Source organism: Protopterus annectens, chromosome 2.part2 (genome assembly GCF_019279795.1).
Source record: "Protopterus annectens isolate FY-2018-M chromosome 2.part2, PAN1.0, whole genome shotgun sequence".
Taxonomy (NCBI): domain Eukaryota; kingdom Metazoa; phylum Chordata; order Ceratodontiformes; family Protopteridae; genus Protopterus; species Protopterus annectens.
This window is the reverse complement of record NC_056730.1, coordinates 141,496,423-141,509,618: the sequence shown is the minus strand read 5'-3', so window position 1 is coordinate 141,509,618 and position 13,196 is coordinate 141,496,423. Positions and strand designations below refer to the sequence as shown.

Sequence of the window (13,196 nt, the reverse complement as noted above, 5' to 3'; positions counted from 1 at the left end):
ATCTCGTATGCAGCCGATGGAGCGCGTAGAGCAGCGGGTTCAGGAAATTCCCTAAGATGCCATTCCTGGATGCATTTGTGTAATTTTGCGGAACCGTTCAACTCTACCTTTACCAACACCCCCTTTGACAGTTCTTCATTGCTTGGGCCCAAGGTAAAGGACACACTCACCCGGTGTGAGCAAGAAGGAAAAACATTCACTGCAGTGGGAGTACGTTTTATTGTCCCCTCTAGACCATACCCTAAGGGTCAGAGGGGGGTTAGTAAAATGTGGTTCAAGAAGTCCCAGAGGTTTTTCCAAGATGCATAGGGTGACTCCTCCTCCTTTAGAGGAGGAGGAGAAAATGGTAGACGTTGCCCTAGAGGCAGGGGCAGACCGCAAAACCAGGGAGGCCGCGATTTGTTTTGGGGCCAGCCTTACCAGCACTCCTGATGTGGGTCCCGAGTGTGTTTTTCTGGAGCCGGTCGGGGATTGTATTTCTTTGTATCCAGAAGCCTGGCTAAGTATCGCTCAAGACAAATGGGTACAAAGAATTATTACCAGAGGTTATGTCCTACCCTTTTCTCTTCCACCCTACATTTCCAAGAGGATCCCGGATGTTCCACCCAATCAAAGGGATCAAGCAACTGTGGAGTTCAACAAGTTGCTGGCAAAAAGAGTCATCCACCTATTTGGATGACTGGCTCTTGACTGCCCCAACCAGGCATCTACTACTTCAGACCAGGGACGCTAACATTCAACTTTGTGCCCAGTTGGGGATTTCTATCATTTGGGAAAAATCTGCCTTATTGCCCTCTCAATCTGTGAATTTTATAGGCGCAGAGATAGACACAATAGACATGTTGGCTCGTTTTCCAGTAGAAAGGGCACAGAATCTGGTTCTTCAAATTCAACGTCTTTTCCCCGTATGAAAGGTCAAGGCCAAGACTATTCTGCAGCATCGAGGGACCATGGCTTCCACCATACTACTAATGCCGCTAGCCAGACTACACATGAGGATTCTTCAGTGGCTACTATCGTCCCAATGGTCCTTTCAGCACCTACCATTATCTCATCACATACTGCTGACAGACTCTTACAAGAAGGACCTCATTTGGTGGACTCTACCCAATCAGTTAACCACGGACACTTCATTTGTTCCTCGCCAACCCATTGCCACTGTGACCACGGATGCCTCACAGATAGGGTGGGGGGGGGGGCATTATCTAGGCAGGACTGTCCAAGGCACATGGCAAGATCACGAGGCTCACCTGCATGTCAGTATTCTAGAGATGAAGACTGTGCTCCTGGCATTGTAAGCACTCCACGACCTTCTGCCTCTGGGGACGATTGTGATACAATCAGACATGTCGGTAGTATGGCATATCAACAAACAGGGCAGAACCAGATCATACCCACTCTGCCAAGAGGCCATTCAAGTTTGGAAATGGGCGATATCTTTCCAGCGTTTTCTGGTGGCAACACACATTCCAGAGACAATCAACTTGATAGCCAACAAGCTCAGCCAGGCAATCTTGATGCCTGACGAGTGGTCTCTGAAACAGGAAATCACGGAGCAGATTTTCCGCAGATGGGGACAGCCTTGCTGCGATCTCTTTGCCAGCCCGATCAATGCCAAATGCAGCAGATACTTCTCCCTCATCCCCCCTCCGGGGGAGTCACCAAGAGGCGCACTTGTTCACAATTGGCCCCTGGGTCTCTTTTATGCTTTTCCCCCCTTTCCTCTCATACCCAAGGTTATTCAGAAAGTGAAACGTCTGAGAAGCAAACTGATCCACATTGCTCCTTACTAGCCTCGTCAGGTTTGGTTCCCCTTTCTCGGGCCTCTTCTCCTAGACAATCCTTGGATTCTGGACCCAGTGCCAGATCTCTTGACGCACATGTCAGGATCGCTTCATCCCGCTTTACACACCCTCAATTTGACAGCTTGGCTGCTCCAATTCCATCCCTAGTCAGGCTTCATGACTTCTCAACCTCTGTGACTCCTATCCTAACGTCCTCTCATAAACCCTCTACTAGGAGACTATATTCCAGTAAATGGAGGAGATTCTCTATCTGGGCTGAGAAAAAGAATGTTGACCCTTATACTGCCTCCATTAGGGTGGTTTTGGAATTCCTGTCTGAGCTTTTCCACCAGGGATCTGCGTCTGCCACTATCAGGGTTCAATTGGCAGCAATTTCTAATTTTCATCTAGACATACAAGATTCTAATCTGATGTCACAGAGGCTGTGCAAAACCTTCCTCAAAAGTGCCACTTTAAGACCCCCATTTCAAGAGCCTGTTGCTTCATGGGATTTGAATTTTGTGCTATCCAAATTGACATCTCCGCCCTTTGAGCCTTCTCATTCATCGCCTTTGAAATTTTTGTCTTGGAAGACATTGTTTCTGGTGGCTATCACATCTGCTAGACGGGTGTCAGAGTTACAAGTATTATCTGTAAAACCCCCTTATCTAATTTTTTACAAATCCAGAGTATCTCTTCGTACTGATCCCTCCTTTGTCCCTGAGGTCTGTTCCCATAACACTTTGAACCAATCCATAGAACTTCCAGTGTTCTTTCCAAATCATTCCAGCACAGCAGAATACAGGTTTCATCAGTTGGATGTCCATAGACAATTAAGTTTTTATTTGCACCCGACAAAGGAATTCAGGAAATCCGATCAATTTATTTATTTCCTTCTCCGAATCCGGGTCAGGTTTACCAGTTTCCAAAGTGATCCTCTGAAATTGGATTTCTAGCTGTATAGCTTACATTTATACCACTGAGGCTAGACCTTTACCTTTCAAAATCAAGGCTCATTCTACGAGATCTGTCTACCTCTGCAACCTTTCAAGCCAGGGTCCCACTTGATAATATTTGTGCAGCAGCAACTTGGGCTACCTCTCACACATTTATTACTCATTACAAATTGGATTTAACCTCCAGGGATAGAGCATCCTTTGGTTCCACGGTACTCGGGAGTATTTTTCCTTGAGCCACCCAAGAATAAGGTGCTAGGGACGCTGTCCCATATGTAAGAATGAAGGCGAGATAGGACTACAGAACATAAAGAAGTTATGTACTTACCATAATGTTACATGTTTGTAGATCTTGCCCTTCATTCTTACGAACCCACCCTCTTACCCCCATCCTGGAAGTACGTGGAGACAGAAAAATATGGTTGTCATTATTCTCTGGAGACCTTTTAGTAGTGGCTTCTTTCTGTATGTTTATTTTTTTCTCCTAGTTAGCAGCAAACAAGATCTGGAGAATGTACTGGTGCACCATGGGATACCTACCTAGCCACGAACCAACTAGAAGACTTCAAGCTTGTAAATAGGCCAAGTCGGAGCAGAGTATCGATTCCGATCCCATATGTAAGAATGAAGGGCGAGATGGACTACAAACATGGAACGTTATGGTGAGTACATAACTTCTTTTTAGCTAACTTTTTCTTCTTTTCAGCCTTTCTTAACTCATTACAGTATGACATCATGTAGATTACAGTTAAGAAAAAGTACTTTTCATACTTCAGTATTTTAACATTTAAAGCAAGCACTGATAAGATTCCTGACTGAATGCTATACAAAACGTATTTACAGAGCAACATGCCATTACATTGTGAAAGTGTATACAGAAATGAATAAGAACAAAAAAGTGTTTTACTTACACCAGTCCCTTTAGTTTCCTAAACATAAATGGCATAAAGTGATAATTACAGTTCACCAAGCAGTTTAATACAGTAAACAAAGTTCTAGTCCTTCTCAGACTCTTTTCTTGCAAAGCCGCATTTCATATGTTATGTCTAATGGAATTGATATGTTTTAGTTTCCAATTTATTCACTAATTTCACAATGTTGCTAGTCCTCTTCCTGATTATCTCCATGTCCAGTCTGTAATTCATATCCAAGGGACTCATGATTGTTGTCAGCTTCTCTGCCTTTTTTTTCTGTTATGTTAGGATTTAAGTCTGTTTATGAGCTGTGTTATTGTCAGACGTATGTGAAGCAGATCATGTTCTCACTCTTTGTTAGCTAAACTTTCTGATTTTGCTGTTTTGCATTCAAATGTGTCTTTGATCCTCCAGAGAAAAAGTATATTCTGAAGACAGCTGAATATACAGCAGCTTGACTCTTACACCTGCCTCTTGACAGTCCCTGATTGTTGGGATAAACAAATTATTTATGTATGTATGTATTTATTCATTTATTTATTTATTTATTGACATTTGTTTACTGGAAAAGTCCACCTGGGCACAGGAGCCCTTTTCCAGCAGAGGCTTAGGGAGAAAAGCTTCAAGGTATCATATTTAATGGAATAAATATTTACAGTAACAAATTTTATAATGCAGTTTCACTGACTACATAGCGTAATAGTCATTATAATAAATTTTGCATTGATTCCCAAACATTAAATTTACAGGCATTATACTGCGACTTTACAGACAGAAGATACAAATAAAAGTTAATAAGGCTGTAGTAGTGCTATGGGCAGGTCTAAAACCATGCTGTGTGGGGGTCAGGAGCTTTTGTTTTCTTTTTTGAAAAAATACATTGAAGAAATTGCTTGTGAATGCATTTCAAATTTTTGACAAAGAAGATAATGTGGCAGTAGGTCTGAAATTGGTTATATCAGGTGAGGTTTCTCCTTTATAAAGGGAGATGATTACAAAGCTTTTCCATAGAGAAGGAATGTATGATTTCTTCATAAGATTTGTTAATTAGAAGCGATACAGGATAGGCTATGAAACTGGCATCCAGCTTGAGGTATTCTGCTGTGAAATTATCTACGAAGGAGAATAGGGTTTCTGTTTAGGAAGTAGCAATTTGTAGGAGGTTGGGATGGGTTTAGGATGAATTAAGAGGTGTTTGCTGTCTGAGGAGAGGGCATGTCAGGATTTTTGGGAATGAATATCTTTAGTAAGGGTGTTGATTCTTTCTGTAAAATGTGTGTTAAACTGAGCAACCATTTTGGAGGGAGTGTTATTAGGGGAAGGATTAAGAGTGGTGGATGTTCCATGATGGAGTTTATTATTAATAGAAGACCAGCATTTTTTTAGGGTTGGAAGACTGATGTAAGGGGTTGCTGAACCAGATTTTCTTGTCTGCAGATAATCTGTCTTTTATTACAGTTGTAGGTTCTGGGGAGATCTATATTTTAACCATTCTTTCCAAGCCCTATCCCCTTCATACATTAGGTACTTGCATTTAGTACATAACAAAGGGGTACGGTTATTCTTTATTCTTTTTGTTCTAGATGAGCCAGACCATTGAGAGTTATCATGAAAGGTGAGTTCAATTTGTATACAGCTTTGTTGAGTGGAATATTTTTCAGGATAGACCAGTTAAGGGAGCTTAGAATTTTGTTAACTGTATCAGGATTAAAATTAGTGAGGTTACGGGAATTTCTAAGTAAATTTTGTTTGACATGAGGGGCACCGAGTCTGTTTGTATATACAGGGAAGTGATCACTGAGGGAATCAGAGATAGTGCCACTGGAGATATACTTAGTGGAATCGGACACCGATCTCCAGTCGAGAAATGAGCCACTGGTTTTGGGATAGTTATAACGTGTGGGGGGAGGAAATGAGTTGAGTCAATCCAAATATAGTGGATATAAAAGTGTACACACCCCTGTTAAATGCCAGGTTTTTGTGATATAAAAAATGAGACCACAATAAATAATTTCAAAACATTTCCCACCTTTAATGTGACCTATATGCTGTACAATTCAATTGAAAAACAAATCTGTTAGGGGAAAACATATAAACAATACAAAATGTACAATAAGCTGGTTGGACACCCTTAAACTAATACTTTGTTGAAGCACCTTTTAATTTAATTACAGCATTCAGTCTTGGGTACACACCTGCCATCAATTAATGAGACTCTGATTAACCCCAAATAAAGTTCAGCTGTACTAGTAGGATTTTCCTGACATTTACTCTGTTGCCTGCTACAGCAAAAGCCATGGTTAGCAGAGAGCATACAAAGCAAAAAAAGGATATCATCGTTGAAAGGTATCAGTCAGGGGAAGGGTACAAAAAATACCATGGAACACAATGAAGACAGTCATCAAAAAGTGGAGAAAATATGGGACAGCAGTGACGTTGCAAAGAACTGGGCATCCCTCCAAAATTGATGAAAAGACAAGACAAAAACTGGTCATGGAGACTGGCGAGAGACCTACAGCAACACTGAAGGAGCTGCAGGAATTTCTGCAAAGTACTGAAGTACTGGTTGTGTACTACATGTAACAACGATCCCCCATATTCTCCATATGTCTGGGCTATGGGCTAGGGTTGCAAGACAGAAGCCTTTTCTTACACAGAAGAACATCCAGGCCTGGATAAAATTTGCAAAACAATACATCGTCTCCCCAAATCATGTGGGAAAACGTATTATGGTCTGATGAGACTAAGATTGAACTTTTTGGCCACAATTACCAAAGATACATTTTGTGCAAAAATGACACTTCACATCACCAAAAAAACACCATCACCATTGTGAAGTATGGTGGTGGCAGTATCATGCTGTGGAGTTGCTTTTCTTCAGCTAGAACTGGGGCTTTTGTCAAGGTGGAGGGAATTCTGAGCAGTTCCAAATACCAGTCACTTTTGGCCCAAAACTTTCAGACATCTGCTAGAAAGCTGAAGATTAAGAGGAATTTCACCTTTCAACACGACAATGACCTCGAGCATACATCCAAATCAAATGGCTTCACCAGAAGAAAATTAAAGTTTTGGAGTGGCCCAGCCAGAGCCCAGACCTATATCCAATAGAAAATCTGTGGGGTGACCTGAAGAGGGCTGTGCACAAGAGATGTCCTCGCAATCTGATGGATTTGGAGCGCTTTTGCAAGGAAGAGTGGGCAAATATTGCCACGTGAAGATGTGCCGTGCTGATAGACTCATACCCAAGAAGACTGAATGCTGTAATTAAATCAAAAGGTGCTTCAACAAAGTATTAGTTTAAGGGTGTGCACACCTGTGCAACCAGCTTATTGTACGTTTTTTAATTTTACATTTTTTTCCCCTAACAGATTTGTTTATTTTTCAATTGAATTGTGCAGGTTATTGGTCACATTAAAGGTGTTGTGAAATGATTTATTGTGGTTTCATTTTTTATATCACTAAAAGCTGGCATTTTAACAAGGATGTGTACACTTTTTATATCCTCTGTAGGTTTAAGTTACTTGATGAATGTTTTGTGGAGATAATCTTCCAATCAAAATTAACATCACTTAGAATTATCTTTTCATTACAAATTGTATGTGAAATATGTTTCTCCTCTTCCTGGTGTTCAGTAAGTAGTCCTAGGACAGCAGGCTTGTCCAAACACCTTCAACAAATTCAAAAATAGTTACCATGATTTTATATATATTATTTGTCAGCTGAGCTGAGCACTGTGTGAAACATACATAGTTTATAGCCTGAGAATACTGTAACGACTTTAAAGAGGAAAGTACAGTTTACATTTATGTATTTGCAGAAATAGAAATATGAAAACAGTTATGATGTTCTGACAAGAGTCCACTTCAATTCTAGCGCTGACAGTAAAGTACGGTTTTGGGATGTGAGGAGAGCATCAGGATCCTTGTTATCTCTTGACCAGCACAATGGGGAAAAATCAAAGGCATCATCTGAGTCAGGTACTGTATAGCATTTATAACTTCATGTGAATTACATTTTTGGGGTCCATTTGCACTCTATATCCAATTTTAAACTTCCAGTAGATTGTCGCGGTGAAACTGACCACACAAGAGCTTATTGGGGTAACACTTTCTTACAGGCCAAAAAAAACTTTAGTATTTTTCTCCATCAATTTCTGAGGTCTATTTTCATATTTGATGCAACATTCTGGACTTCTCTTCACCACTGTTTCATTAGCTAAGGAGCCTATGTTGCACAATTAATTTTAAACAGCATTCAGGCATATGTGCCCTAGGACACCTAAGGTACACTTAGAGGCACAAAAAAATCTGTTTACCTTGCCAATATAATTGTGTTGTCAATGAACTTCTTTATTTTAATAAAAATGTGATGTTATGTAGTCCAATCTCGCCTACATTCTTACCCGTGGGTCCGGAGCCGAACCTCTGCTCCGACTCGGCCATACTCTAGCTCGAAGTCTTCAATTGGCTGGTGGCTAAGAGGTATCCCATGGTGCAATACGCCTATTCCCCAGATCTCATTTGCCGCTCATACAGCTCAGACGTGGTCTCGCTCTTGGCCGTGGCTAAGTACAAATTTTCTACTATTTGTTCAATTTAGTAGCTCCAAAAGCTCTTTTAATAGCTAGTGTGTGTGTGTGTGTTTTTACTTTTAGCAGTTTAGTGAACTTTTCTGGTATCCCGCTTTACTTGGTGATTACGGGCTAGGCCCGTTTCAGTTAGAGGACCTAGTCCTCCCCTGGTTTTTCCTGTTGTTCTTTCTTATTGTTTACCTGTTTGATCCCCCTTGGCAGCATTATTCTTGTGGTGTGACTGTTGGTTGTTCCCCTGTTGGTTTTTCCTGGGATAGGCCCGTTTAACTTGGAGGACCTAGTCCTCCCTGTGGTTACCTCGCGGTCTCTAGGCCGTTTGAGTTAGAGGCTCTAGTTTCCCACGCTTCTTGTTTTCTGTGGTGAATATGCCCCTACAGTTTTTCCCCTGTGTGTGTGTGTGTTCTTGTTTCAACATGTCCAAGGAGTCTAAAGAGCAACAGGCCTTCGGGCTTCAAAAAGTATGTTAAGTGTAACAACAAAATGTCTTTGACAGATGGGCATTATGTATGTGTGTATTGCTTGGGGGCTATTCATTTACAGGAATCCTGCTTGTTCTGTCACGCTTTCAGCCCCTGCGTGCTGCAAGAGAGGAAGAACAAGCTGATTTTGAGAGGATTGCTGAAACCATCTTTTGAAGAGGATTTGGAGAGATCTCCAATTCCAAGTCAGATAAAAAGTTGGATAAAGTCATCTAAGAAGCGCTCTCTGGCTGTGTCAGTCTCCTCAGAGCCACCAGAGAAAATTATTAAGACTACTATTGCTTCTTCAGCTCCACTGGCTTCGGAGCCAATAGAAGACGGTGCTCCGATGATGTCTACATCGGCTCCAGGTTTATTGGAGCTGAGGTCAGATGTGTCAGTTTGGAGCCAGTCTCCAGTTTTTCGACCCGACTCGTAGGTCCCCCTCTATAGGGAGATCCAGATCCCCGACCAGATCCCATCCTCCAGGACACTTTCCGATGACTGTGTCGATAGAGTGGTGAACTGCTTCAGTCATCAGTGCTGGCTAAATTGCTTTCAGCTCAGGCCCAATCGGCTCCGGAGCCCATACCCTCTTCATATTTGGCTTTTCCTCCTCCAGACCTTTCTTCGGAGCCAGAGCTGTCAGTTCCATCTGATACCTCGAGATTAGCTCCAGTTGCCCCTGCTGGCATCTTCGCATCGATCTCCGCTCCGACCCCATCGGTGCCGTCCACAGGGACCAGGGTCCACAGCTCACCGGTCGAGGCTGAGAGGGAGGTATCGGGTTGATCTTCAGCTCCAAGCCTTCCTCTTGGCACTTCGGCTCGGGTGAGCGTGGACCCGACATCAGCTTCGGACCTTATTTCATTGGCTCCGAGGTTGTCTTCTGCGGTTAGTCGACCTTCGGAGCTGGGGGGATCAGCTTTCGAGGTCATGAGGAGTGTGCTGGCCAGGTCGTCAGCTGCATCCTACGGTACCGACACTCTTCCCCCTCCAGCACCAATATCAGTATCACATCACCCTCTACCTAGGGACAGCGGAGACCTAAGACCTCAGGATACCTCCATGAGTGGTTCCCAGCCTTTTGAAGCCTCCCTGGGTTTTTTACCTGAGGAGCCACCAAGAGAGAGAGTGTGCAAGAGGAAGCACATTGACTGCCAAGATAAGTCCCTCACATCTGACACCGAACTCAAGGAGTCAGAGGGGTCCACTAAGTCGTCTTCTGATGATATCTCTTTTTCAGATATCTTGGAAATACTGAGACAGAGAGACGACTGGCCATCTGGCCATCTAAAGCCCCTTCTGAGGAGGAGTCGGTGTTCCTGAAGGCCTTTGGTTCCCAACCCTCTGCCTCTTGGGTTTCTCCCCCATTCGAGCTCCTGGACCTTGTTTGTCGAAAGGTGTGGGAAACTCCAGACACTGTGGAACTGGTCCCTAGGAGACCCAACAAGTTTTTGTCCTCTCCCCCTGAGAGAAAATTTCTTACAAAAGGCATTCCAGTAGATGCCATGGTGGTGGCAGCAGCCAACAAGAAGGAACGTGCAGAAACTTCATCTACTGTCCATCCCCCTAACAAAGAGTCCAGGGCTGTGGACAGGTATGGGAAGCGTGTGTTCTCTTCAGCGGCCTTTACACTGCGGTCACTGAACTACTTATCACATTTTACACGGCTCCAAAGAGATCTCCTAAAGGAGTTGGGAGATTCTCTACAGGGTAACGTTTCTGATACTGTGGCTCAGAAAGCCAATGCACAGATGTCTACCCTAAATTCTGTTGCTAACTCCTCCATGAGGCTGATCTCATAAGCAGCCGATGGAGCAAGCAGGGCTGCGGGTTCTGGAGTTTCTCTTAGGAGACACTCCTGGATGTGCCTGTGCAAGTTCGCAGAGGCCTTCAAGTCTACCTTCACCAATGCCCCCTTTGATGGTTCATCCTTATTTGGAACCAAGGTGAAGGATACTCTCACTAGGTGGAAGCAGGAAGGAAAAACCCTGTCTGCCGTGGGAGTTCATTTTTCCATGCCTTTTAGACCTTATCCCAAGGGCCAGAAGGGTGGGAAAATGTGGTTCAGAAAATCTCAGAGGTTTTTTCACGACGCACAGAGTGATTCCCCCACCAGAGGCAGAGGAGGGGGTAGATATTCAAGTAGATGCCGCCCTAGTGGCAGAGGAGGCCCGCGTAGCCAGGGGGACCGCACTTCTTTCGTGGCTGTCCCTACCAGCACTCCTGAGAGGAGGACCGACTGCGCATCTCTGGAGCCAGTCGGGGGTCGCATTTCTCTATACCCAGAAGCCTGGCGAGACATCACCCAAGACGAGTGGGTATTAGAGATAATCTCCAGAGGTTATCAGATTCCCTTTCTTTCATCTCCTCCTCCAAACAAAAGAATCCCAGACATTCCACCCAGTCAAAGGGATTCTGCAACCTTAGAATTTCAAAAGTTGCTGTTAAAAGGAGCCATCCAGCCTGTCCCTTCAGACCAAGTAGGATTAGGGACTTACTGCAGATTCTTTTTGGTGCCGAAAAGAACAGAGGACCTGAGACCCATTTTGGATCTCAGCCATTTGAACCTTCATGTAGAGAAGTCCAAGTTCCACATGGTCACGTTACAGTCAATTCTCCCGTTATTAGGGAAAGATGTGTGGATGTGCTCCATCGACCTCAAGGATCTCAGCCGTTTGAACCTTCATGTAGAGAAGTCCAAGTTCCACATAGTCATGTTACAGTCAATTCTCCCGTTATTAGGGAAAGATGTGTGGATGTGCTCCATCGACCTCAAGGATGCTTACTACCATATAAAACTGGACATGGCATTCAGAAGTCACCTACGCTTCCAACTGGGAGCCAGTCATTTTCAGTTTGGTGCCCTGCCCTTTGGTCTCACCACAGCCCCCAGGGTGTTCACCAAATGCATGGCAGTGGTAACAGCTCACTTGAGACGTATGGGATTCCAAGTGTTTCCGTACCTGGATGACTGGCTCCTGTTTGCCATCACCAGGCATCTACTACTACAGACCAGGGACGCTACTATTGCACTGTGCCAAAGTCTGGGAATCACCTTGAATTGGGAAAAGTCTGCATTGTTGCCCTCGCAGTGCGTCACCTTTATTGGCACCGAATTAGACACAGTGCTCGTGAAGGTTTTCCTGCCAGAAGAGAGAATTCAGGTTTTACAGCAACAAGTCTACACTCTACTACCACTGAAGAAGGTCAAGGCAAAAGTGGTCCTCCAGCTGTTAGGCACCATGGCTGCCACGATTATGCTAGTCCCTCTTGCAAGACTTCACATGAGGATTCTTCAGTGGCTACTTTTTGGCCAATAATCTCTTCAGCACCTTCTTCTCTCCCATCTTATTGTAATAACCGACAGGTGCAAGCAGGATCTGCGCAGGTGGCATCAGACCAGCAATCTCAACACGGGTATGCCTTTCGTTCTTCCTCCTCCGATTGCCACTGTGACCACGGGTGCCTCCCAGATTGGGGGGGCATTATCTCGGCAGGACTGTCCAAGGCACGTGGCAGGAACATGAGATCCATTTGCATATCAATGTCTTCGAGATGAGAGCAGTGCTATTAGCGTTGCAAGCACTTCACAGCTTTCTTCCTCTTGGGACAATTGCAATCCACTCAGACAACACGTCTGTGGTCTGGTATCTGAACAAACAGGGAGGAACCAGGTCATATCCCCTTTGCAGAGAGACTCTTTGAGTGTGGCAGTGGGCAGTATCTTCCCAGCGCTTTATAGTGGCAATGCACATTCCGGGGAAGTCCAACGTGATTGCCGACAGGCTGAGCAGAGCTATTCTTATGCCTCACGAGTGGTCCCTGAATGAACAGGTGGCGGAATGGATTTTCTGCAGATGGGGTCAGCCTTGCTGCTATCTATTTGCCAGCCCCCTCAATGCCAAATGCAGCAGCTACTTCACCCTTATTCCCCCAGAAGGGGGAAACACCCAGGGACGCTCTAGTTCATGATTGGCCCTCCGGTCATCTCTATGCCTTCCCTCCAATTCCCCTGATAATGAAGGTTATTCAGAAAGCACAGTCTTTGGGCAGCAAAATGATCCTGATTGCTCCACACTGGATTCATCAGATCTGGTTTACTTTTCTTCACCCTTATCTAATGGATGAGCCGTGGATTTTGGACCCAGAGCCGGATCTGTTGACTCATATCAGGGCAGTTCCACCCCTCCAGCCAAACCCTCAGGTTGACAGCATGGCTGCTCCAATTCCGTCCCTAGTCAGGCTTCATGATTTTTCAACGGAGGTGGTTCATATTCTGTCTTCCTCCCACAAGCCTTTACTAGGAAGATTTATTCTAGTAAGTGGAAGAGATTTTCCATTTGGGCTCATGAAAGACAGATTGATCCCTATACAGCTCCCATCTCATCGATTTTTAGAGTTTCTATCTCAACTGTTTAGTCAGGGATCTGCTGCGGCAACTATTAAAGTACAGTTGGCAGCCATTTCTACTTTTCATGTTGCTAATG

The 13,196-nt window shown here is 44.2% G+C and overlaps 1 protein-coding gene across 1 annotated transcript in view; it reads left to right on the top strand.

Annotated features, from left to right (window-relative positions):
• The window catches only part of ERCC8 (ERCC excision repair 8, CSA ubiquitin ligase complex subunit), a 747,007-nt gene that overhangs the window by 473,273 nt on the left and 260,538 nt on the right, over positions 1–13,196 (top strand). The window contains exon 8 of the mRNA XM_044063815.1: positions 7,528–7,631. Coding sequence (XP_043919750.1) covers positions 7,528–7,631 — 104 coding nt within the window. The remainder of the gene's footprint in view (positions 1–7,527; positions 7,632–13,196) is intronic.